The 23,409-nt window shown below is 40.3% G+C and overlaps 1 protein-coding gene across 1 annotated transcript in view; it reads left to right on the forward strand.

The window, feature by feature from the left end:
* The window catches only part of vps16 (VPS16 core subunit of CORVET and HOPS complexes), a 59,465-nt gene that overhangs the window by 7,765 nt on the left and 28,291 nt on the right, over positions 1-23,409 (forward strand). The window contains exons 4-15 of the mRNA XM_080198466.1: positions 1,342-1,470; positions 2,865-3,009; positions 4,272-4,387; positions 5,730-5,852; positions 9,474-9,529; positions 11,626-11,715; positions 13,662-13,756; positions 16,502-16,578; positions 17,930-18,061; positions 19,977-20,104; positions 21,574-21,609; positions 21,932-22,040. Of these exons, the coding sequence (XP_080054592.1) occupies positions 1,342-1,470; positions 2,865-3,009; positions 4,272-4,387; positions 5,730-5,852; positions 9,474-9,529; positions 11,626-11,715; positions 13,662-13,756; positions 16,502-16,578; positions 17,930-18,061; positions 19,977-20,104; positions 21,574-21,609; positions 21,932-22,040 (1,236 nt within the window). The remainder of the gene's footprint in view (positions 1-1,341; positions 1,471-2,864; positions 3,010-4,271; positions 4,388-5,729; positions 5,853-9,473; positions 9,530-11,625; positions 11,716-13,661; positions 13,757-16,501; positions 16,579-17,929; positions 18,062-19,976; positions 20,105-21,573; positions 21,610-21,931; positions 22,041-23,409) is intronic.

Raw genomic sequence — 23,409 nt, forward strand, 5'->3', positions numbered from 1 at the left:
GAGACTTTGTCTCCAAAAGGACTGTGTAGTGGTCACTTCTACTGATTCTATCATAGACATATACATCTGCATCAGGCAAGATGGTGGGCATGAAGTCAAGTATGTTTTTCTCTGCTGTTGTTTCACTCACCACTTGCCGCAGACCCAGTCCCAGACTACACCCTTTAGGCCCATGCCAGCTCAGTCTGTGGTGATGATACTCAGGCACTCTTGGTGATGGACATTGAAGTTTCCTGCCCAGAGCACATTCAGTGTCCTTGCCACCCTCAGTGCTTCCTCCAAGTGGTGTTCAACACAGTGGAGTACTGATTCATCAACTGAGGAGGGATAGTACGTGGTTTCCTTATCCATGTTTGTCTCGATGCCATGAGACTTCATGTGGTCCGGAGTCGATGTTGAGGATTCCCAGGGCAACTCCCTCCTGCTCCATACCATTGTGCCACCACCTCTGCTGGGTCTGTCCTGCTGGTGGAAACTTGACAAATCCCAGGGATGGTGATGTAAATTCTGGGACATTATCTTTAAGATATGAGTCTGTGATTCTATGTCAGGCTAACCTGTGAGACAGCTCTTCGTTGTGGTACCTAGATCAATGCCAAGTGCTCCATCTGGTTTCATTCCTTTTTGGCTGTTTTTGACGGTTTTGGCCTAGGCAATTTCAGTCAACCATTTCGTATCATAGGGTCATAGAATCCCAACAGTGCAGAAGGAGGCCATTTGGCCCTTTGAGCCACAAACGACAATCCTGTCCAGACCTTATTCCTATAACCCCACATATTAACTTGCTAATCCCCTGACACTAGGATCAATTTAGCATGGCCAATCAATCTAACCCACTCATCTTTGGACTGTGGGAGGAAACCAGAGCACCCGGAGGAAACCAGAGCACCCAGAGGAAACCCACAGGGAGAATGTGCAACCTCCACAAAGTCAGTGACCCAAGCCACAAATTGAACCCGTGTCCCTGGTGCTGTGAGGTGGCAATGCTAACCACTGTGCCGCCCACTTTGCTGTGAGTATTGAGTCACAAGTAGACCAGAGCAGGTAAGATTGACAGATTCCCTTCCCTAAAGGATATTAGTGAACCAAATGGGTTTTAATGATAATCAACAGTGGGTTCATGGTCGTCATTAGACTTTTAATTCCAGATTTTTGTTGAATTCAGATTCCACCATTACTGTGGCAGGATTCGAATCCCAATCCCTAGAGTGTTATGCTGGGTCGCTGAATTACTAGTTCAATGACAATGCCAACATCTCCCCCAGAGGTGGTTGTATTAAAGCTAATCCATAAATTGGAAGTTAATAATACTTCTACTTCTTGTATCTTTCATCCCTGCAGTGGAAAAGTGGTCTCGTTGTTCACATTGGGTGGACTACCAATGAGGATCTGCTCTGTATACAAGATGACGGAACTGTTCTGATCCATGACATCTTTGGCACATTTAAGAGGCACTTCAGCATGGGGAATGTAAGTTGATGTGAAACATAATACTGTATAATATGGCTGTCCCACAGAAGACATTGCAGTTTGGCCAATTGATCTATGTAGCAGAGGGTGCTCATTAAACCACACTTCATGGTGAGCAACTTCAAGAGACGAAGAAAGGAAGTTGATTGGGTGGGATGGGGGCAGACTGAGGGTTAACACATTTTCATACAAATCCTAGATAAAAGCTTTTGTTCTAGTGGTTAGATGGATCTAAAAGATCTCACTATACTCTTTTTAAAGGAGAGGAGAATATTCTCTCAAGATAAAGCCTCAGTCAAAACCATCAGGAACATTTATAATTGTTCATCTTATTGTTTGTGGAATTTTTCTGTATACAAATAGGTACCAAATTTATTCACTTCTGTCACTGCAGTTCAAAGTTTTTAAAATGCTACAATAATTTCATATATACCCACGCACGCGCGCACACACACACTTAGCTTGGTCAAACGTAGGGAAAACTTTAGTCCACACGTGACTTGTGCCCTTTACAATCTGGCAGGTTTGATGGTGATTCTTTGGAAAATTATTCACTCAGCAACACTAAGATCCCTTATTTGAGCACGAGACTTTTTTTTTAAGATGAGTGATCTTTGGTCAAAGTTCCAACCAGTGTTTTTAAATGCATGAAAACATTGACATAAGTGAGTTGAAAATAACTTCCATTCTTTAAGTTGGACAGAAATGGCATTCAGAACATTTTCAAGCATTTTTCTCTACTGTGTGGCTTGTCTCTGTGCAGCTATAGTACCATCATGCTGCTACTATTAGATTACCTTTGTCAATTAACTTAGTAAGTGCTGTTCTTCTAACATCGGCACAGTGGTTAGCACTGCTGCTTCACAGCTCCAGGGACCTGGGTTCGATTCCCGGCTTGGGTCACTGTCTGTGTGGAGTTTGCACATTCTCCTCGTGTCTGCGTGGGTTTCCTTCAGGTGCTCCGGTTTCCTCCCACAGTGCAAAGATGTGCAGGTTAGGTTGATTGGTCATGCTAAAATTGCCTCTTAGTGTCCTGAGATGCGTAGGTTGGAAGGATTAGTGGGTAAATATGTAGGGACATGGGGGTAGGGCCTGAGTGGGATTGCGGTCGGTGCAGACTCAACGGGCCAAATGCCTTTTTCCTGTACTGTAGGGTTCTATGATTTTCTATGATCAGCTTCAGAAAGAAGCTGGTTGTTAAGTTGACTTTAATGTAATGGTCACGTGTGTGCTAGTATCAATTAACTGTGAAATACAACTGCTTGCTGGCTTTACTGTGCGCAAGAATTCTATATTATAGTAAAAATATTAAAATAGATTTATATAATTGTTAATGACTTTATTTTAAGGACAATATTTAGTAATGGAGTAAATTTATTGCTTTCGTTTTGAAGGAGGTGTTACAGAATCGAGTTGTGGAGGCCAAGGTGTTTCTCTCTGCCTATGGATCAGGAGTTGCTATATTAAATGGTGCTTTTAGATTCACACTTGCCACAAATATAGATGACCTCAAACTGCGGCGATTTCCTGAAGTTCCAGGTAAACATTCTAAGATTCAGTTGTGGAATCAAGTTGCTGCAGTGTAACCCTCTTCAACCTGGCAATTGGTTTATATTAGATTGAAGCTGTGACATTTTGTTGATGCAGTGTAACTACTGCATTTGTAATTTGAATGAACTCTAATAAGTCATAGTCATAGAGTAATGTATGTGTAGGAAGTTCCTCCTGACATGAACCTGAATCAGGCTAGCTGATTGTAAGGTTATTTCCCCTTTTTCTAGACTTCCCTACCAGAGAAAATACTTTCCATCTATCTTGTCAAACATTTAAACATTTTATTTAGATCCATCTGCAATCTTACCTAAGTATGTGTGTAACCAATACTCGTAGATTAACCGTTTTTGCACTAGCATCAATTCTGATGAATCTGGGAAGCATGAAACAGCAAAATGAGAGGGCATGAGTTTAAACTGAGAAGATGTTAGATGATGGGTTCTTATTAATATCTGCAGCATGTTACAGCTCAGAGCTCCGTACCTTGTGCTTTACAAATTAAAGCACTTACTGGAAAAATACAGTTCTTACACATTTATCTTCCTTCTTCTGTGGTCATCTGCATGATTCTGCATTGCGTAATTAAATATAGTTCTATGGTTGATCAGTCATTGAATATATTTAAGACAGAGATTGGTAGATTTTTGGATACCGAGGGAATTAAAGGATAATAGAATAGTGTGGGGAGGTGGAGTTGAGACCATAATCTTATACAATGGTGCAGGGAGCACAATCGCTTACTCTTCTATTTCCCTCCATCCAGTAACTGAGCACTACTCTACCGTCAGCCTTTGTCCAAAACCTACAAATTGATATTCTTCCTTGTTTAACAGACAAGTGACAACATGCTACAATATTAAGAAAAAATTAGTAGCGTTCAGGACAGTCTGATTAATCTTTTCCTAACACACTGATAGGTATGGCTTCAGAAAGATTGCAAAGAAACATAGAAAGGAGTTGATTATTGGGACAGCCTACCAAGGGAAGAGCTCGTGGCAAAATTATTGAAGTACTTTGAAAAGAAACATATTATGATATGCTGGGTAAGCAAGAAAGACTAGATGTAACTAATATCTTTACCAGCTTTGAGTTTTTTTATGTTCCTAATATGTTGTAATACCTTCTGGGCTAGCACTATTACTATTATCTTCAGAGAGTATAAAGGAAAGCAGAACATTACAGGGAGATTTAATTTTGGTAAATATGTATGAACAGATACTGGATTTTATTTTTTTCCTCCCTAACAGGACTACAGCAGCGACCAATATGCTGGGCTGTATTAACACAAGACCGACAAACCAAAATTATTTTGGCTAACGGGAAGGATTTATTTATTTTAGATAATACTTCCTGCACAACTAAGGTAAACGTGAAATCTGCTTGATGCAATAATATGTGTTGGCCAGTTAGTGCATTTCGTACAAGAAGCAAATACACATTTGTAGTAGGCAAATGCCCTAGACAATCGAATAGGAGATTTGAACTTGAATCACATTACCAGGTATCAGATGAGCTACAGATATTGATACGGCCGTTAACCTGAACAGAGGTAAGAATGTTATCAAATGGTATTGCGCCCACTACGCGGTAACCTCAGCATGCCACTAACTGAGGTGTGAATCAGATCGCAATTCCATATAGGATGCTATGAAGAAGAAGAAAAATGAATGTATACCTGGGAGAGTACTTTGTAGTAAATATCATTCCTGATTTGTAAGTCAAGTGTACTTTTTTAAAACATTTGCAATAGAAAAATAGCTTACAAAGCAGCAGTGAAGATAGTTAGAAATAATCAATCAACAATAGAGAACTTTGGAATATTCTAAAGCTATGAGTATTATATAATGTAAGTTTATTCATTTCCTTTCTTCTCCAGAGACTTTATTTTATGTAGCACCTTTCATCACCCAGGGACATCCCAAAATACATTCTAGTCAATGAAGTACTTTTGAACTGTAATCACTAATGCAAGAACTGTGACAACTAGTTTGCACACAGCAAGGTCCCATTAATCAATGTAAGAATTGAATAATATGGTTAATATGGATCACGTCACTGAGGGAACTCCCCTGCTCTTCAGATAATACCATGGGGATTTTTAGGTCCACCTGAGAGAGCTTAATATGTTATCTGAAAGGCAATATCTCAAACATTTGCAGCACTAGCTCACTGTGAAGCATCAGCCTCGATTTTGCACTAAAGGACCTGGAATGGAACTTGAACTTATGGCCTTCTGACGCCGAGGAAAGAATGCTACCAAAGGCCCACTACATGGTTATTAACAGAAGGAATAATGACAAATATTTTGTTTCCAACATCCTTCTAAATTGATCCAAACTGATCCTTAAGTGTTTTGGTCCAGTCTACTAATTGCAAGTGTTAATTTAGAGAATGTAATGTTCGCATGCTCCTGAGCAGGCCTGGTGGCAAAGCACACTTGTATTTAGCCATGAATTGGTAAAACACAAAACCTCCCACAAAGGGACATTCAGTAACTTTCCAATCTTAATGGTGACACTATTGCTGAAAGATGTGCTTTAAAGTCTTGGAAAATCAAACAGTAAAACCAACCTGCACCACTTGTCTGGATCACAAATAATAAAAAGAAGAGCAGAGGTATGGGGCCTCTGCACTCTTAGGGATTAAGGAGAAAAATAATGATTGGATTTTAAATTAATTAATTTACATCATCTTTTCTCTTGTAGATTCCCCCTGGCCTTGAACAGCAAGCCTGTGCCTTTACCCAAATTGCTATTTCATTCAATTATAAAAGGCTTGCTCTATTTACAGACACTGGTCACATTTGGATGGGTTCTTCATCCTTGAAGGTAAGTGAACAGTCTAAACATAAAAATGTGGGGTTTTTTTGTTAGTTATTGTGATGAAATTAATTAATCAATTTGTTGATTATATAATTCTAGCGTTATTTCACAGCAACAATTTTCATTTATGTAGCACCTTTCAAAATAGTACAAACATCTTGATGTGCTTCTGAGGAGTGTCACCAAACAAATGTGGACACTGAGCGATGTAAGAAAGTAGGACAGATGATGAAAAATATGATCAAAGAGAGAGACAGTGAAAATCCCAGAGTTTAGGTCTTAGGCAACTTAAGACAAAGCTGTTAGTGATGGGGCAATTAAAATCAGGATGCATATGGAATCAGAATTGAAGGAATGCAGAGGGGGGTAGTTATAGGACGGATGTCAGGGGCAGGTTCTTTACCCAGAGGGTGGTGAGGGACTGGAATGCCCTGCCTGCTGCAGTTGTAAATGCGCCTAGTTTGGGGGCGTTTAAGAGATTGGTGGATAGGTTTATGGACGAAAAAGGAGTGGTTTAGATTAGTGGGTCAATGTTTTTTTTTAAAAATAAGACTGGTCGGCGCAACATTGTGGGCCGAAGGGCCTGTTCCGCGCTGTAATGTTCTATGTTCTATGTTCTACCTCAGACGGTTGGAAGGCTGGTGGAGGTTACAGCAGTAGAGAGGGTGAGGCTATGAAGGGCCTTGAAAACAAGAATGCTCTGTTAATTAAAGATGACAGTACAACAATGAGGGATGACCTACTTTCTAAAGATCAAGATGTAGAATCACTTTGGATAGAGATAAAAAATAGTAACAGTAAGAGTTCACTTGTGGGAGTCCTATAAATCCCCAAACAATAAATACAATGTAGGACAAAGTGTACAAGAAGAAATAATGTGAGAATGGTATGGTGATGGTCTACATATAGATTGGATCAGTCTGACTAACAAAGGTAATCTGGAAGATGAGTTCATTGAGGATTTTCAGAATAGTTTCTTAGAGCAGCACTTTCTAATACCAGCCAGAGATCAAGCTATTTCCAGATCTGATAATGTGCACACAAACAGGATTAATTTATGACTTCATAGTAAAGATGCTCCGAGGTAGCAGTGATCATAATATGATTGAATTTTGCATTCAGTTTGAGGGAGAGAGAAGTAGGTCTAGCACTAGTGTTTTTACTTAAGTAAAGGCAATTGTAGCACAAGTGTTTTAACTTAAGTAAAGGCTTTCATTCCCTTAAATTGTCAGGGTATGAAGACAGAACTGGCTAAAGTGAACTGGTAAACTAGGCTAAGTGTTGGTGAGTTGAGAACTGTAGAAGACATTTAAGAAGATATTTTACAATTTCAGCAAATGTACAATCCAGAGGGAAAGAAAGATTCTAGGAGAAGGGAGGCCTCATTTGTTGCTAACCAAGTGTAATAACTCAGGAAGCCTGACTGGAAAGGAACATATTTGCATTTTGCATTCTGTAAATAAACTAAAACCACTACCATGGTATACACACTCTAGTTCCTGCCTGGGACAATTAGTTCTGCAGGCCCAGTCTTGGGTCTGCCTTATAAAAAGCTTAAGTGATGAATTCTAACTGAGCAAGCCATTCCCTGTTACCAGGGGAATTCATACCCAATGAGCCCCACAGGGAGATTAATTATTGATTCCCCATGGATCTCATGGGGGTTATCATATTAAAGAAGATAAAGATTGTATCAAATTGAAAGAAAAAGTGTACAATTCCTGAAGTTTAGTTGTGGGTCAGCTGAGTGGACAGAACTTTTTTTTTAAAAAAAAGCAATAAGGAGGAAGAAATTAGAGCACGAGAGAAAGCAAGCTTGTAAAGATGCACTTTCAGAGACTCCATTAGTAAAAACAAAAGATATTTATCATTAAGAATGGTACAGCAGCCTCATGACTGTAGCCAATTCCCAAGATGCCTCTTTGCCTAAGAAGTCTTTCTCATCACGAGGTGATTCACTGCATAAAAGCAAATTACTGCAGATGCTGGAATCTGAAATCAAAAGAGAAAACACTGGAAGATCTCAATAGGTCTGGCAGCATCTGTAAGGGGAGAAAAGAGCTGACGTTTTGAGGCCAGATGACCCTTTGTCAAATCTAAAAGGCATGGAAAGTGGAGATATTTATACTGCAGGGCGAGAGAAGGAAAATTGAATTATAGCCGTAGATTCACACTGAGTACCGATTGGTTATGTGACCCTTACTCTGCTGTCTTGCCCTTAAAGGAATAAATTACCACAAAGCTAGACATTTAAAAACAGATAGTAAGACTTTCTACCAGTATTTAAAAAGGAAAGGTGTGACTAAAGTGGGTGTTAGTCTTCTGGAAACCTGACCTGAGGAATTAATAAGATGCACAAGGAAAAGTTGCTCCTATTAGTTAGTTGTTCAAGCCTGATGGAATGCAGGGGGTTGTGAGGAAATCTACTGAGTGTCAGTAACCTGGAACTCGCTGCCAACAACAGTGATGGATATTGAATGATTTCATAAAAAAGATTGGTTGGACGCTTGAAGGTAAATATGCAGGAGTATCTGGATAGAGTGGGGTAATGGGATGGAGAGCTGGGGTGGACTAAGTGGGCCAAATGGCCTTTCTGTGCTGTTATGTATCTTGGGTGTAGTAATTGCCAGTAGTGACTTCATGATCGAATTAGCATATCATGGCAATTATGTAATCTGATATACCACTTACAGTTAAAATGCAAATCTAAAATATGCTGTATTTCTGACATGGAAAACTATTTTGGAAGGATGCATTTCATGTTTTTGAGAGATATGATGCTTCAATGCGAGGAAATGGACAAGTGGAGTAAAGTGGCAAGGGGTTAGACAAAGAGTACTGTTGAGGCTAAACTTTTCTTGTCCGTCTTATCTAAACAAGTCATAATCTTGCACACCTCTATCAAATCTCCCCTCAATCGATTTTACTGAAAGGAGCACAACTCCTGCTTCTTCAACCTAATGTTGTAGCTAAAACCTGCCATCCCTGGAACTATTCTGGTTCATCTTCTTTGCATCTGCACAAGGACCCTCATAGCCTTCCTAAAGTGAGGTGACTGGAGCAAGATATTATACGTTATGGTAGTCTAATTAGAACTTTATACAAGTGAAGTACAACTTCTCCCCTTTTCTACTCAATATTTCACCCAAGATCTTGTACTGTTTTTCTAATTGCTCCCTCAATCTGCCCTGCCACCTTCAAAGATTGATGCACATGAACCGTTTGTCCCTACTTCAACTATTTGACTATTCTGCTTTTTCAAACTATTGCCGCATCTCCAAACTATCTTTCCTCCCTACGGTTCTTGAACATAGTGTTGAGGGTTGTGCAACTTTGTAACCCTTTGCCTCAGAAAGCAGTGGAGGAGGGTCACTGGATGTTTTTAAGGCGGAATTAGATGGATTCTTGTTAGCCAAGAGAGTCAGAAGTTATCAGGGGGTAAATGGGGAACGTGGAACTCGACACAAACAGATCAGTAATAACCTTATTGAATGGCTGAGCAGGCTCAATAGGCCAAATGGCCCTCTTACTCCTGTTTTTATGTTTTATTGATGGAAGAAGAAAAACACTCAATTTATTTTCTATACCAAAAGTAAATATTTAAAATTTCTGTTGCTTTGTTTCTAGGATACATTGTGTGTGGTTGACACAAAACTTCAGACACCACCAAAGCAGTTTGTCTGGTAAGGAATAGATGTGATTAATTGATCTAATGAATTTGAGTTTTAGTTGCATATTTTGGGACAGGTTCTGTGGCCTCCATCCTCTGGGTTAGATAATGTAATTAACAGCCTGAACTGCCCCTTGCTGTACAGAAGTAGTTAAATCTGCTCAACATCCTCTGCCTAATGGCACATCTGTACTGAGATACTTTCCTTCTGACAAAGCTTATGTCCTACTCATCTCTGACAGTCTGTTGGAAGAGAATTAATGCTCCACATCTCCAGAATCCTTCCAATTCTAGTTATGTACCATCCCACCTCCTTGAAAATAAAACTTCAGTTTAATGTTGTTTCCAAAGGACCACAGCTCCGATGATTTGGTGCTCTTCCTGTACTGCACCAGTGTCAGCCTAGTTTGAGCCGGTATAAGACTCGAACAGAAAATTTCCTATCACTGAATCATAGAATCCTTACAGTGTAGAAGGAGACCATTTGGCCCAACAATCCCACCCAGGTCCTTTTCCCGTAACCCCACGTATTTACCCTGCAAATCCCCTTGACATTAAGGGAATTTAGAATGGCCAATCAACCTAACCCACACATCTTTGGAGTGTAGGAGAGAACTGGAGGAAACCCATGCAACACCACACGGTGTTGGGGAGGGGGCGGGAAAGTGGAACTGATCCACTTCAGATCAGCCATGATCCTATTGAATGGCAGGGCAGGCTAGAAGGGTTAGATGGCCTACTCCTGCTCCTATTTCTTATGTTCTTGTGACCCGAGGTTAGAATTGAACTTGGGTCCCTGCACTATGAGGCAGCAATGCTAATCATTGTGCCACCTTACCACCCACTGAACCAGCTCCTTTTTAATAAATTGGTTCATTTCCCACCTATCATGTGGAAGGTCAGTGTTCAGTTCCCCAACAGGTAGAAGTTGCTATCTAAAATCTAAAAGCATCAGTCAAAAGTGAAGAGAGTTTTTGAGGGACTTGACAGGTTGAATACCAAGAGGGGGAGTCTAGAAGTAGGTGATATGGTTTGAAAATAAGATACATCCCACTTAATATGGAAATGGGGAGGAATTTCTTTTCTTTGATCACTAATCTTTGGAATTTTCTTCCCCAGAGAGCGGTGGAGGCAGGGTCCTTTAACATATTCAAGGCTGAGAGTGACAGATATTTGACCTACAAGGGAGTTGGGGATTTTAGGCAGCACGGTAGCACGTTGGTTAGCACTGCTGCTTCACAGCTGTAGACACCTAGGTTCGATTCCCGACTTGGGTCACTGTCTGTGTGGAGTTTGCCCATTCTCCTCGTGTCTGCGTGGGTTTCCTCTGAGTGCTCCAGTTTCTGCCCACAGTCCAAAGATGTGCGGGTTAGGTTGATTGACCATGCTAAAATTGTCCCTTAGTGTCCTGAGAGGCGTAGGTTAGAAGGATTAGTGGGTAAATATGTAGGGATATGGGGGTAGGGCCTGGGTGGGATTGTGGTCAGTGCAGACTCAATAGGCCAAATGCCTCTTTCTATACTGTAGGGTTTCTATGATTCTAAGTAGGAAAGTGGACTTCAGGCCACAAGTAGATCAGCCATAATCTTACTGAGTGGTGGATCAGCTTTGGGGCTGAATGCCTATTCCTGCTCCTATTTCTCATGTTTAGGGAAAGGAATTGCAGGGGGAAAGTCAACCTTTTCTGCCCCAGGCATTACAACCCTTTTTGAAGACCATTTTTTGTTCATTTCTGACATGACTTCAGATTAGATGTGGGAGCATACAATTAAACAGGACTGGGAAAAGCTATCCATTAGCAGATTCGATTCCCACAGTCCGAAAGACACGCTGGTTAATTTTTCTCTAATTTTTCTGTCTAAATCCTGGATCCTAAATGTTCTAATTTGATTGATTTTGACCTATTAATATATTTACTCATAATGTGATATGCAGTGTTTTGCAATTAACCCCCATCAGTAAAACTGTCTACTCTAGCCAGTGTGAGCTGCCTACAGTAAACCTGTGATTATTAAACCATTCTGCAAACCTCTCATTTAACAATGTTTGTTTATGCAAAAGAACAGTAGAAGAATGTTAGCTTTGGTAACTTTTCTGTTTCCAATTCAGGTGTAATAGACCCAAAAGCAACAATCCTTCTGTAGTTGGTGTTTGGGATAAACTACTTTTGATAGCAGGAAAGTCAGAGGAGACAATCAAGTATCCTTATGCAATGGCTGCCATTGATTCCTGTAGTTACTGAATGCCTCTCCTACTGCCAGACCACAGGGGCATACAGGACCAACAAGACAATCAGGTTAGTACTAGAGTCCAAAAAACACACAGGCTATAATCATCCCACTCTATCTTGAACCCAGCCTCTCAAAAGTCACATGTGCTTTCAAAACTAGAGTTTTGCTAGTTCTTGGCTTTGAGTGAAATCTTTTTAGGATTTGAGGGAGAGAAGGAGATTAAAAAGAATCAAGGAACAACTGGCAAGGGGTTTTCACCTCTGGAACAACATTGATTCAGATCACAGTGAATTCCTGTCTCCATGCAAAAAATGTAAGAAATATACTGTTGTGCTAGGACAGGAAAAAAAAATCAGCAAGCAAAATGTACATAGATGCCATTGCAGAATGTTTATGATTTATTTTGATCGCAAGAGCTTGAAAACGAGATGGTGACACAGTGGTTAGCACTGCTGCCTCACAGCGCTTGGGACCCCGGTTCGATACCCAGCTTGGGCCACTGTCTGTGTGAAGTCTGCACATTCTCCCCGTGTCTTCGGTTTCCTCCCATAGTCTGAAAAATGTGCTGGTTAGGTGCATTGGCTATGCTAAATTCTCCCTCTGTGTCCCCCCTAGAATGTGGCGACTTGGAGATTTTCACAGTAATTTATTGCAGTGTTAATGTAAGCCTACTTGTGACACTAATAAATAAACTTAAAAAGGTACAAAATCATGAACTGAGGGGTGGGGTGGGGAGGTTGGAATAGAAAAATGTTCTCTGGGTTATCCTACATATCTATTATTGAGTTTATTCAAGGTTGAGGTGGACAGATTTGTCGTCTCTTGAGGAATTCCCTGCCCGTTGAAGTGGTGGAGGCTACCTCATTGAATATATTTAAGTCATGGGTAGATATTTTTCTAATAGGCAAAGGAATTAAGGGTTATGGGGAGAAAGCAGGAAAGTGGAACTGATCCATTTCAGATCAGCCATGATCTTATTGAATGGCGGGGCAGGCTCGAAGGGCTAGATGGCCTATTTCTTGTGTTCAGATGTTCAGATGGTGAGGCCGCAACTGGAGTACTGTGTGCATTTTTGGGCGCCGCACCTGCGCAAAGATATTTTGGCCTTGGAGGGAGTGCAGAGGAGGTTTACTAGGCTGATACCGGAGTTGAGGGGGTTGAGCTATGAGGAGAGGCTGAATAAACTGGGCTTGTACTCGTTAGAGTTTAGAAGAATGAGAGGAGATCTCATTGAGATGTATAAGATGATGAATGGGATGGATAGGATAGAGGTGGAAAGACTCTTCCCGCTCAAAAAAGACAATAGGACTAGGGGGCACAGCCTCAAGATAAAAGGGGGGCGGTTTAGAACGGAGTTGAGGAGGAACTTCTTCACTCAAAGGGTGGTGAATCTCTGGAATTCTCTGCCCGTTGAAGTGGTGGAGGCTACCTCGCTAAATATTTTTAAGTTGCGGGTTGATGGGTTTTTGATAGGAGAGGGGATTAAGGGTTATGGGGAGAGGGCGGGAAAGTGGAACTGAGCAGCGACAGATCAGCCATGATCTTATTGAATGGCGGGGCAGGCTCGAGGGGCTGGATGGCCTACTCCTGCTCCTATTTCTTATGTTCTTATGTTGAGGAATCAAGGGGTTTGGGGAGCAGGTTGGAAACTGGAGTTGAAGCAGAAGATCAGCCATGATCATATTGAATGGCAGAGCAGACTCACTGGTCTGTATGGTCTACTCCTTCTATTTCTCATGTTCTTATTTTTGTTCTTAATGAGTACGAATTTGCTCTGTTTTGCTGTCAAGTAAAGTGACCTGTGGCTGGCTTACTGAAAAGTAGGTAATTGCATGTGGTTGGCTGTTTATTCCTTTGTGTTCATTATATAATCTTCAGATGTTGTGAACATTTAAATCTTTAACTGAAGTTCAGATTTTATCAAGATGAAGATGTCCATTTAGTGCAGGAGGTCGATGGTGTTCGAATCATTAGTTCTTCCAGCCATGAATTTCTACATGAGGTCCCACGTAAGTGCTGTGCTTATTCAATAAAGGATGATGGTATTAAATATTTATAATTTAATTTTACAAGCAATATGTGTAAACATGTAGCTTTTGAATAAAAATGAAATACAAATCTCTATCTTGTGAACTTCTGAATTATTCTTGGTACGCCATGCTGTTACGATCCCAGTTGATGTTATAACCAAACAGGAAAATTCCAGAATGGAACTCGATTCAAAGACCAAAATCTTTACTTTTTTTTGTAAAGCATGGAAGAACAGAGTCACAAGGCTGTTAATTAGTTTAACAACAAGAAAAAACATCTAGTAAACATGAAAAAAAGGATTATAATATAATACTTGTTTACTCCCCCTTTAGATTCACAATTGCACATGGGTTTTAGGATTAACATGAATTACAAAGCACATCTTGAGCTACAATGGTCTCATTAACACACAAAGTTCTTTTTAAGTACAGATGATGATTGTGGTCAAATACACACACTCTGCTCTGAACCCCAGTCAGTGTCTGTGGTTTTTCCTTAGTATCCTCCAGATGATTGCGACATGAGTGTTTACAAAAACACACTTTAAAACCTTCTCTCATGATAATACTTTCCCTCATTGGTTTGGGTTCCAAAATCCAGTCCAGATTTTACAAATGATTCTTTTAAACAAAGTTTCCCCTCTATTTTTAACTCCAAATCTAGGCCAGGATTTATGCAACCCTTCAAGATTTCTTCATTTTGACTGCTGTACAAAATGTTCATAATTTCTTTAACTTTAGATTCCCAGACTCAAGTAAAATGGCATCAAACATTTAATTTGCCTCTGCAGTCCGCTGTCCCACTTTTAATCTGGTTACTAGAATTGTCTCTTTAACTCAGAATACTTTGTTTACTCTTTCTTGAATTCTTCTGTTAAATATCTTGGTCTCTGTTCTTTTTTAACTCCAGTTATGTTAGACATTCTTTCTATTCCAATGTCCTGGTTATCTGGACTGTAACTTGTTCCTTAGGAAGCCTGCATCTTTGCAACCCTCTTGTCCTGTCCAACTTCATCTGACAGAATTGAGAGGTGTTCATTTCCCAGTGTCCTGTGTCCCAACTGCCAATAAATTCAGTGAGAACAAAGGAAATCCCTAATCTCTGGAAAGTGCCCTCCATGGTTAAGCGATGACATACTTTTATTTGCTCTTCACGCCGTAACCCCCTCTAGGCACAATAAACATGCAGTTGGAACTTAACCAATCCCCACAAACACCTTTGTCCAGCATAAATCTACCTATAGACTTTACCTTACCTTCTACAGAAACATTAAATTAAACCCAGTTAAAATGATGTCTAATTTCTAATGTTTATCAACTACATTTGTTTTTCTTAGAATGAATCTATCAGTGTGCTCTGTAACTGATGTTAGGAAGTGCCAGGCAAGACTGCAATGTCTCTTTCTCTACGTGGAAATTGTCTCTTGTCTATGCTCAGCATTTCATTGTGCCTCTCGTCCATGCCTTCAATATGTGCAAACTTGCCTTTTCAGTGCACTTCTGGCTCCCACTTCCACCTTCCATAAACTTGAGGTTATTCAAAGCTCTGCTGCCCATGCCTTAATTTGCAGCAAGTCCAATTTCTAGGATCGCCAAGCCCCTGGAGTTGGCCTCAATCTCCTAATGGCCATGTCAAGCTTTCTAGGAGCACGTCAACGACAGCAGCCAGGAACGGTTACCAACCAATCACAGTCTCTGTTCGGGTACCACCTGACATTGCAGATAACCAGAACTGACTGCTAGCCAATCACAGCCTACACTTGGGCATCATTTGACCTTCCCTACGTTAGGGACTAGTATTTAGCCAATTACAGTCCACGTTCATGTACCATTTGATTTTTCCCTGTGTAAGGAACCTACTCCCCATCCACGAAACAGCCTTAGTGAAGATGACTTGGTAGAAATATCTGAATGGCCACGTTTGGTAAGCAGTGCCCCAGTCAGTTGAGTGTGATGCCCACTTGGGCTGCAGAGCTGGAGGAACGGGCACTGATATTGAGTCAAGGGAGACTTGGCTCTCACTGGCCAGATGCTGGAATAGTGATGAATTAGTGTTATTACTGTTACTAATTAGTGTTGGATTGAATTGATGGCGACTGGACAGATTGTGGTGCACTATGGATTTTGTGGGGAAAAAATTGTTCAGACTCAGTAGTGGAATTTAGTGCCCCACCGCCCCTTTGAGGCCCCCCTTCACTCCAGAGTGGTCAGGCTGCCAGCTCCCTACTAGTGGGGAACTATTGAAATGAAACACTCCTGTTAGGGGGTGGTTGGAAAGGCTAGCAGGCCTGGAGACTTCAGTCACGGGTCTGCTCATGAGACGCTAATCCTCATTTTAATAATTTTATACAGCTCTGTGCTAGAGCAGCTCAGCGGGCTGGGAGCATCCCCCCAACCCCACCCAATATTATTTGAATCATATCAGAGTAGCATTTTCTATCTTGCACTTTGATTTGATTTATTATTTTCACGTGTATTAGTATACAGTGAAAAGTATTGTTTCTTGCATGCAATACAGAGTACTGTTCATAGGGAAGGAAAGGTGAGGGAACAGAACGTAGTGCTACAGTCATAGCTAGGATGAACCAGTGATCAATGATCCCAATATTGTGTACCTGTCTTAATTAGAATTGCTATCTTATCTTTAAATATGGTTTGGTGGCAGTGAAATATATAATTCCGTAGCTTCTTGTTCATTGTTTCATTTTACTGTGCTGCTTTCAGCTGCTTGTCAAGACATTTTCAAAATTGCCTCAATGGCTCCTGGTGCACTTCTGCTGGAAGCTCATAAAGAATATGAGGTATGTTTTGCTGCAACTTTCCTGTAATTTTGTTATTGCTTTTTAATCACAACTATTCTATTTGGATAGATCTGAATTAAAGGGAGACGGTGAATATTCACCAGATGTATGTTTATCCTCCACTTTCTCTCAACTTCAACTCATCCAGAACACTCCTGTCCCTATCCTAGCTACACAAGCCTGGCTCATCCATTATCCTGTTATTGATAACGAACATTATCACCACAACACTTCACATTTTAAACTTTCACTTTTATTTAAAACCTTCATGGCCTCATTCTTCCCTACCTCCACCCAATATCCGTCCTCACCACCACTCGCTTTCAGCTGCCTAGACCCCAATCTCAAAATCCCTCGGTGGGCATATGTGTTGAGCAGGGTTATCAGCTCTCGCTATTGCCAGAATAGGACATGAATCTCCTGGGTGCTGTTGCTCAGAAAATCAATGCAGCCACCTTAAAACTCAGGTCAGCACCAACATTGGGCGGCACGGTGACACAGTGGTTAGCACTGCTGTTTCACAGTGCCAGGGACTTGGGTTCAATTCCAGCCTCCAGCCTTGGATCACTGTCTGAGTGGACTTTGCACATTTTCCCTGTGTCTGCATGGGTTTCCTCCGAGTGCTGCAGTTTCTCCCACAGTCCAAAGATGTGCTGGTTAGGTTGATTGGCTATGCTAAATTGATCTTAGTGTCAGGGGGATTAGCAGGGTAAATATGCAGGGTTATGGGAATAGGGCCTGGGTGGGATTGTGGTCACTGCAGACTCAATGGGCCAAATGGCCTCCTTCTGTGCTGTAAAGATTTTATGATTTCTAAAGCATTCTGGACTCAATAGAATGTTTTCATAGTATTATGGAACATACAACACAAGAGGAAGGTCTGTCTGTCCTAGTGTGAGTGCTTTCTCCTGTAACTCCATTTCCCCAGCTCCTTCCATATTTCTCCTATTCAGAGGCCCAGGAGGTGGTTGATGCTGAACTGACTTGGGAACAGTGTACCCTTTGAGAAACATCCAAACATTTTGAGCCCACAGAACTTTGTGTGGCCTCTCTACTTGGTTCAGGTGAGGCTGCACCAGATGGTTTGACATGTGAAATCCAAGTAAAGATCAGCAATGACTGAGGTTCCAAGTTGAGAGTTGATCACAGAGCCTGAACCCATGGACATGGTGAGAGCTCGGGCCTATGGAAAGTAGCTTAGCATTAATGGAGTTTGATTAATCTTTGAAGGAAAGAAGAATTGTGTTTTTATTTACATCTTTCTTGCTGAAAAACATGTGAAGTAATTTTGGAGAGTATGCAACTCCAGTATGTCTGTTACATTAAATTTAACCTTAATTTGTGTTCTTAGAAAGAGAGCCAGAAGGCAGATGAGTATTTACGTGAGATAAAGGAGCAAAACCTCTTGTTTGAGGCTGTACAGCAGTGCATTGAGGCAGCAGGCAATGAGTATGAACCTGAGATGCAGAAAGCTCTGCTGAGGGTAAGAACCCATATTTTGTATGTGAGGTACAGCACTAAGTAAAAGCAAGAGGGCGTTCTTGTCCTTTGTAAAATGTTATTCTGGTTTAGCCCTCAGGGTGTGTCTAATAAATTTTTAATCACTGTCATGTGTTTTGTATCAAAGGTTATGATTTATAATCTGCTCTTGTACGGCTATTCTCTGATTAATTTTGATGCAAGATTTTTGAATGAATGGCTGCACCACAGGAGGCTGCAAGAACAGCTCAGCTAGTCCCATTTCTCTCCCAGTGCTTTCCCCTTAGCCTTGTAGAGCTTTTCTGTTTATGTAATTGCCTAGTTTCCTTTTGAAAGCCATAATTGACTCTGCCACCATCACAATTGGATAGTGAATTCCAAATTTTGCCCACTCACTATGTGAAGAGATTTTTCCTCATATTGCCTCTGGCTTTTCCTCTTAAATTGGTGTTGCCTGGTTCTCGACCCTGTTCCAGTGGGAACAGTTTCTTCCTAATTACTCTGTAAAGACCTCTCATGACTTTGAACACCTTCTTAAATCTCCTTTCAACCTTTTCTCCAATCTATTCATGTAGCTTAAGTCTTTTATTCCTGCAACGTTCTTGTTAATCATTTCTAAGTCCTTCTAACGCCTTCACATTTTTCCAAAATTGGATAAAATGTTCTAGTTCAAGACAAACCAATGTTTTATAAAGATTCACCAAAATCTCTTTGCTTTTATACTCTTTCCCTCTATAAAGTTGACTTATTAACTACTTTCTTCACCTGCCCTGTTACCTTCAACAATTATACACATTCTGCCCCTAACCCAATAAAAAATAGGAGCAGGAGTATGCCCTTTGGCCCCTCAGCCTCCAATGCCATTCAGAACGATTATGGTAAATCTGATTATGGCCTTAACTCCACTTTCCCTCATGTCCCCCTTAACCCTCAACTCCTTATCAGCCTTCAATATATTTAATGACCCAGCCTCCACTGTTCCCTGGGAAAGAGAATTCCAAATACTAATACCCTCTGAGGTTTAATTGGCCTGTTGTAGAAGGTAGTATAATCATGTTATCAGAACAGTAGCTTCAATTGAGGCTCATCCAAGGAGTGGTGGCAAAATGTTTCTTCTCTGTGTGAGCAATATGTTTTTGAAACTTTAGAAGCAGGATTGTATTGTTGAGATTACACTCAGCAGATCCTGTGAGAGACCAATAGTCAGTAGTTCAGAGCATCCAGTCTTTATCACAGTTGCATTAAATGAACAGCTGCTAACCAGAAACCTACCTCAAAATTAGAAAATTGTCATTTACCAATCATGTTGCTTTGTATATCACATCAAAAACCTGTTATACAGCAAGAATAATTTTCTGTGTGTCAAAATCTGGCCCCTATATAATCCATTACTAACTTATCTAATATTTGCCTGTAGCTAAGTGAGCTGTAGAGTACATAGGACTTAAAACATTGCAGCGTTAACAAATGGAAAGCACAGTTTACTACTTATATCCCTGAATTAGTTGTTTTCTATACAGCTATCTATAATGATTTTGCATAGCAACAATTAAATGTTACAGATTATAATTATTTACTGCTCTTTAATATTGGTATTTTAAAGTTTCTGCATTCCTCCTGTTTTTGCAGTCCTATTACCACCTGAAAATAAAATGATTGTTTCTCTTCATTAACAAAATATAATGACATGACTGGCATTGAAATGCTTGTAATTGGCAGTGCATGGTATCTGGTAGTGTGACATTGTCAATCTTGTTTTACAACTGATGCTAATGTGGTCATTTGTAATTATTTTACTTGTAGATAGCTATCATTTGCTGTCACATTTATTTCTTAATCAGGTAAAGGGGAGGAATTAAATGTATGAAATTCACATGCACAGCATTTACTGACGTTGGTGTTGTTTACTTTGGATATAGGCAGCTTCTTTTGGTAAGTGTTTCATCAGCAACTTTCCACCAGATACATTTGTGAAGATGGCCCGAGATCTACGGGTATTGAATGCCATTCGAGACTATACCATTGGAATCCCTCTCAGTTATCCCCAGTATCCTTGTCTGTGACCTCTGACTTGGGTGATTTTGTTGCATAAATATTGTAATATGATTTTATTTTAGAACGAGATGTGTTGCAACAAAATTTTTTTGTTTTGAATTATTTACTTAGTTGGATACATTAATTTCTGGCTGTATGTTTCAGTAAATATAATTCATATTATCCTTAAACTTCATTAGTTATCTTTCTTATTAGAATTCCTTTTGGTTATTTAGAACGGAACAGTAGTTTTTATAGGTATAGTCAAAAATACAAACTTCCTCAGTTATAAAAAAGTCTTGCCACTGTAATAACGTGGCTTACTGATTCCATTCCCATTCACAGCACCTAACACTTATCCAAATCTTGACCATCATTTGATCGTTATGTCCTTCAGGGGGTGATATTGTGTGTTAGCTGCTGAGCTAATAGATCATGTGATAAGCTTGTTTTGGGAGTGAAGACTTGACCAGTCTGGGCTTCTGACATCATGCCTTCTGTAGGTTGATCACAACAACAGTATTCGTGGTCCAGGAGAACTAAATGTTCCAGAGCAACCAACCTTATCATTGTTGGAGGAAGTGTTAACATACCCAATGCGAGCAAGGATGAATAAGAAGTATACATTCAGTTGAACAAAAATTATGTTTTGATGAACTCAGGGATGCTGGAACTATCCTTAAAAATAAAATCTGCATGCTAGGAAGAGTTGAAAGGCTTGTTGATTGGTTTAACTGGTATCACCAAGTGAGAGATTGACCAAAGTTGTCATCCAAACTCACAAATTAGATCTCAGCCTTGAAATTACCTGGTCTTTTCTTCATGTTAGCAAATGTAGCAAGACATCAATGATGTTGATAATATTGATAACTTATGTGAGTTTAATTGAGTGACGTTTTTCCATTAATTATACTGAAACCACTGCTGGAATCTCACTAACAGCCAAGCCCAAAGCAAAACATCTGCTTAGATTGGGAAACACTTACTACACTACTAGTTACACTAACATCCAATTTAAGATACCATTGAACTCATCAGGTGGCTCCTTTATGTTTGTGGCATATACACGCACATTAGGACCTGTTCTTTGCAAATAAAAGGAACGTGTTCAAGCCTTGCACCTTTTCTGAATTGCCTGAAAGCATGGGGAACTCCTTATTGCTTTCTCCATGGCAACATCTCAACCAATCATAAATTGTTATTTATGGTTTGAAATTTGGCGTTCTTGCATTTGTCCTTGAGTGCACATTGGAAAGCTCTGACAACATGTTTGTCTTATCAGCAAATTTTAATGGTAATAATTTATAAAGGAACAGTATAAATGATCATTTGACTATTCTGTTTCTCATCAGTAAAGTTTTAATACGTGCTTAGCTTATGGTATTTGATATGTTGGATCAGGGCCTCTTGTGTTGGACTCGTGTATTAAAACCAGTGAGGATTTTGATTATTTTCAAGTTTATCTTTAACCCACAATTTAAGATACAAGCAGCTCACTATTGAAGTTCTCATTGACAGGTAACTGGTGAAGTCCTCAGTATGCCTATTGCTTTTATAATAATTTGCTTAAAAAAGATACAATGAAAAGTATTACTGCTTTTTTTACTGTATTGAAATAGTGGTTGACTGATTTGATCACAGCTTTCTTAGAATCTGTTGGTGCGTTGGCTCCTAAATTGGGATATTAGATTTAGCTAACATTTTGGCAGGGATAAGGCTAAGCAAAATTCTGCCATACAATAATTAATGGATATAGTCCTACATTTCATTCCATTGCATGATGTTTCTGTAATTAACAAGGGAGCAGTTTCAGTCTTGTTTATCGTTCTCATTTCCTCAGATTAATTTTGCGTAGACTCTATCCTCTTGCAATAAAGATTTGTAAGTACATGAAGATATCAGAATTTCAGGGAGCAAGTCGGATTCTGGCTCACTGGGCCTGCTATAAGGTAAATGTTTTATCTTTATTCACCCCTCAAGAATTAGTATTCAGTACTCTAGCTTTGTCTTTAGACTTAATTTAAATTATTGATATCTACTGCCTACTGATATAATTCTTGAAATGGGATTATGCAGTTGACAGCAGCTCTCTAAGACTTTGCACTGGTCGTTTTACTGTATGATTTGATGTGATTTATTATTGTCATATACATTGGGATACAGTGTATTGTTTCTTGCGTGTTATACAGATAAAGCATACTGTTCACAGAGAAGGAAAGGGTGCAGAATCTTTGTATGAGCCTGGACTTTGAGCATCAGTAGTTTTCTGACAGCTGAGAGCCAGGATTGTACTTGCTTTTCCTCTGCTCCCAAATCCGTATATGTTCCAGTGATTAGTGAAAAACAACTGGTTATTTCAGCACTGAATCATTGACACCATTTTAAAATATCTCTACTGTTGCTCAGGCTGAAGTTAGATGATTTAGCATAAAACAGTAGTTGAGCCAGGGGAGGGGAGCAGGAGAATGGCAGCTTGCATGAAGGCTTGGGATGGGCAAGGTGAGTAAATAGAGAGGGGGTGGGCCAAGGGCATGGAGGATAGACGAGGTATTCAAGGGAGGACAGAAGGTGGGGTCAGAGGCTTGGAGGAGAGGAAGAGGCCTAGTGTCCTGGATATGGTGGGGACAGTGTTTGTGTACGAAAATGAGGGGCCTAAAAGGGTAGCATCAGTACTGTCCAAATGTGTGTCTGTCTTGTGGTGTTGGTTGGCAGTGTCCTTACAGGGCTTTTAGTTCACCTACAGCATATCAGTTATCCTGGCTGAGTGAGATCTCAGATTATATCCTTTACAATGCATAGAGGGAAGAGCCAGCTGAGCCTGCAAGTTCAGCCACATCCCACCGTGTGGTGCGTACACTTGGACACTAACATGAACATCCAATAAAGTGTGAACACAAAAACACATCATCACTTCTTCCACAATAAAGAAATGTCCCTAACTCACTGGTGTGCCAGTCATGAGATGTGCCAGTGCACTTATCTCTCTGACTAAGCTAGTCCCGACAAATCTTGACGCACATGTGAATGAAGTGAAGCCAGTGTAGTGTGAAATATTTACAAGTGAAATTTAAATTTGAAAAACACTTGTCTTTGTGCTCTGAATGCACCTTATGCTAATTGCAGTGGAATTGGGCAGGAAAGTTGTGGCCTTCCTATTTGTCCAGGTGGCTCCTTTATAGTCTGCATATACCAACTCCATTGTGAGCTGATGGCGGGTTTTCTCTGCTGTGTGATTGCACTTGACTCCAATGCATGCCGCTGGCACTTTAACTTTTAATTGTAATCCCCTGGGAACCAGCAAGAGAGTGGAAGCACTAC

The sequence above is a fragment of the Carcharhinus amblyrhynchos genome, chromosome 11 (assembly GCF_965287045.1).
Source record: "Carcharhinus amblyrhynchos chromosome 11, sCarAmb.v2.hapA, whole genome shotgun sequence".
Taxonomy (NCBI): Eukaryota; Metazoa; Chordata; class Chondrichthyes; order Carcharhiniformes; family Carcharhinidae; genus Carcharhinus; species Carcharhinus amblyrhynchos.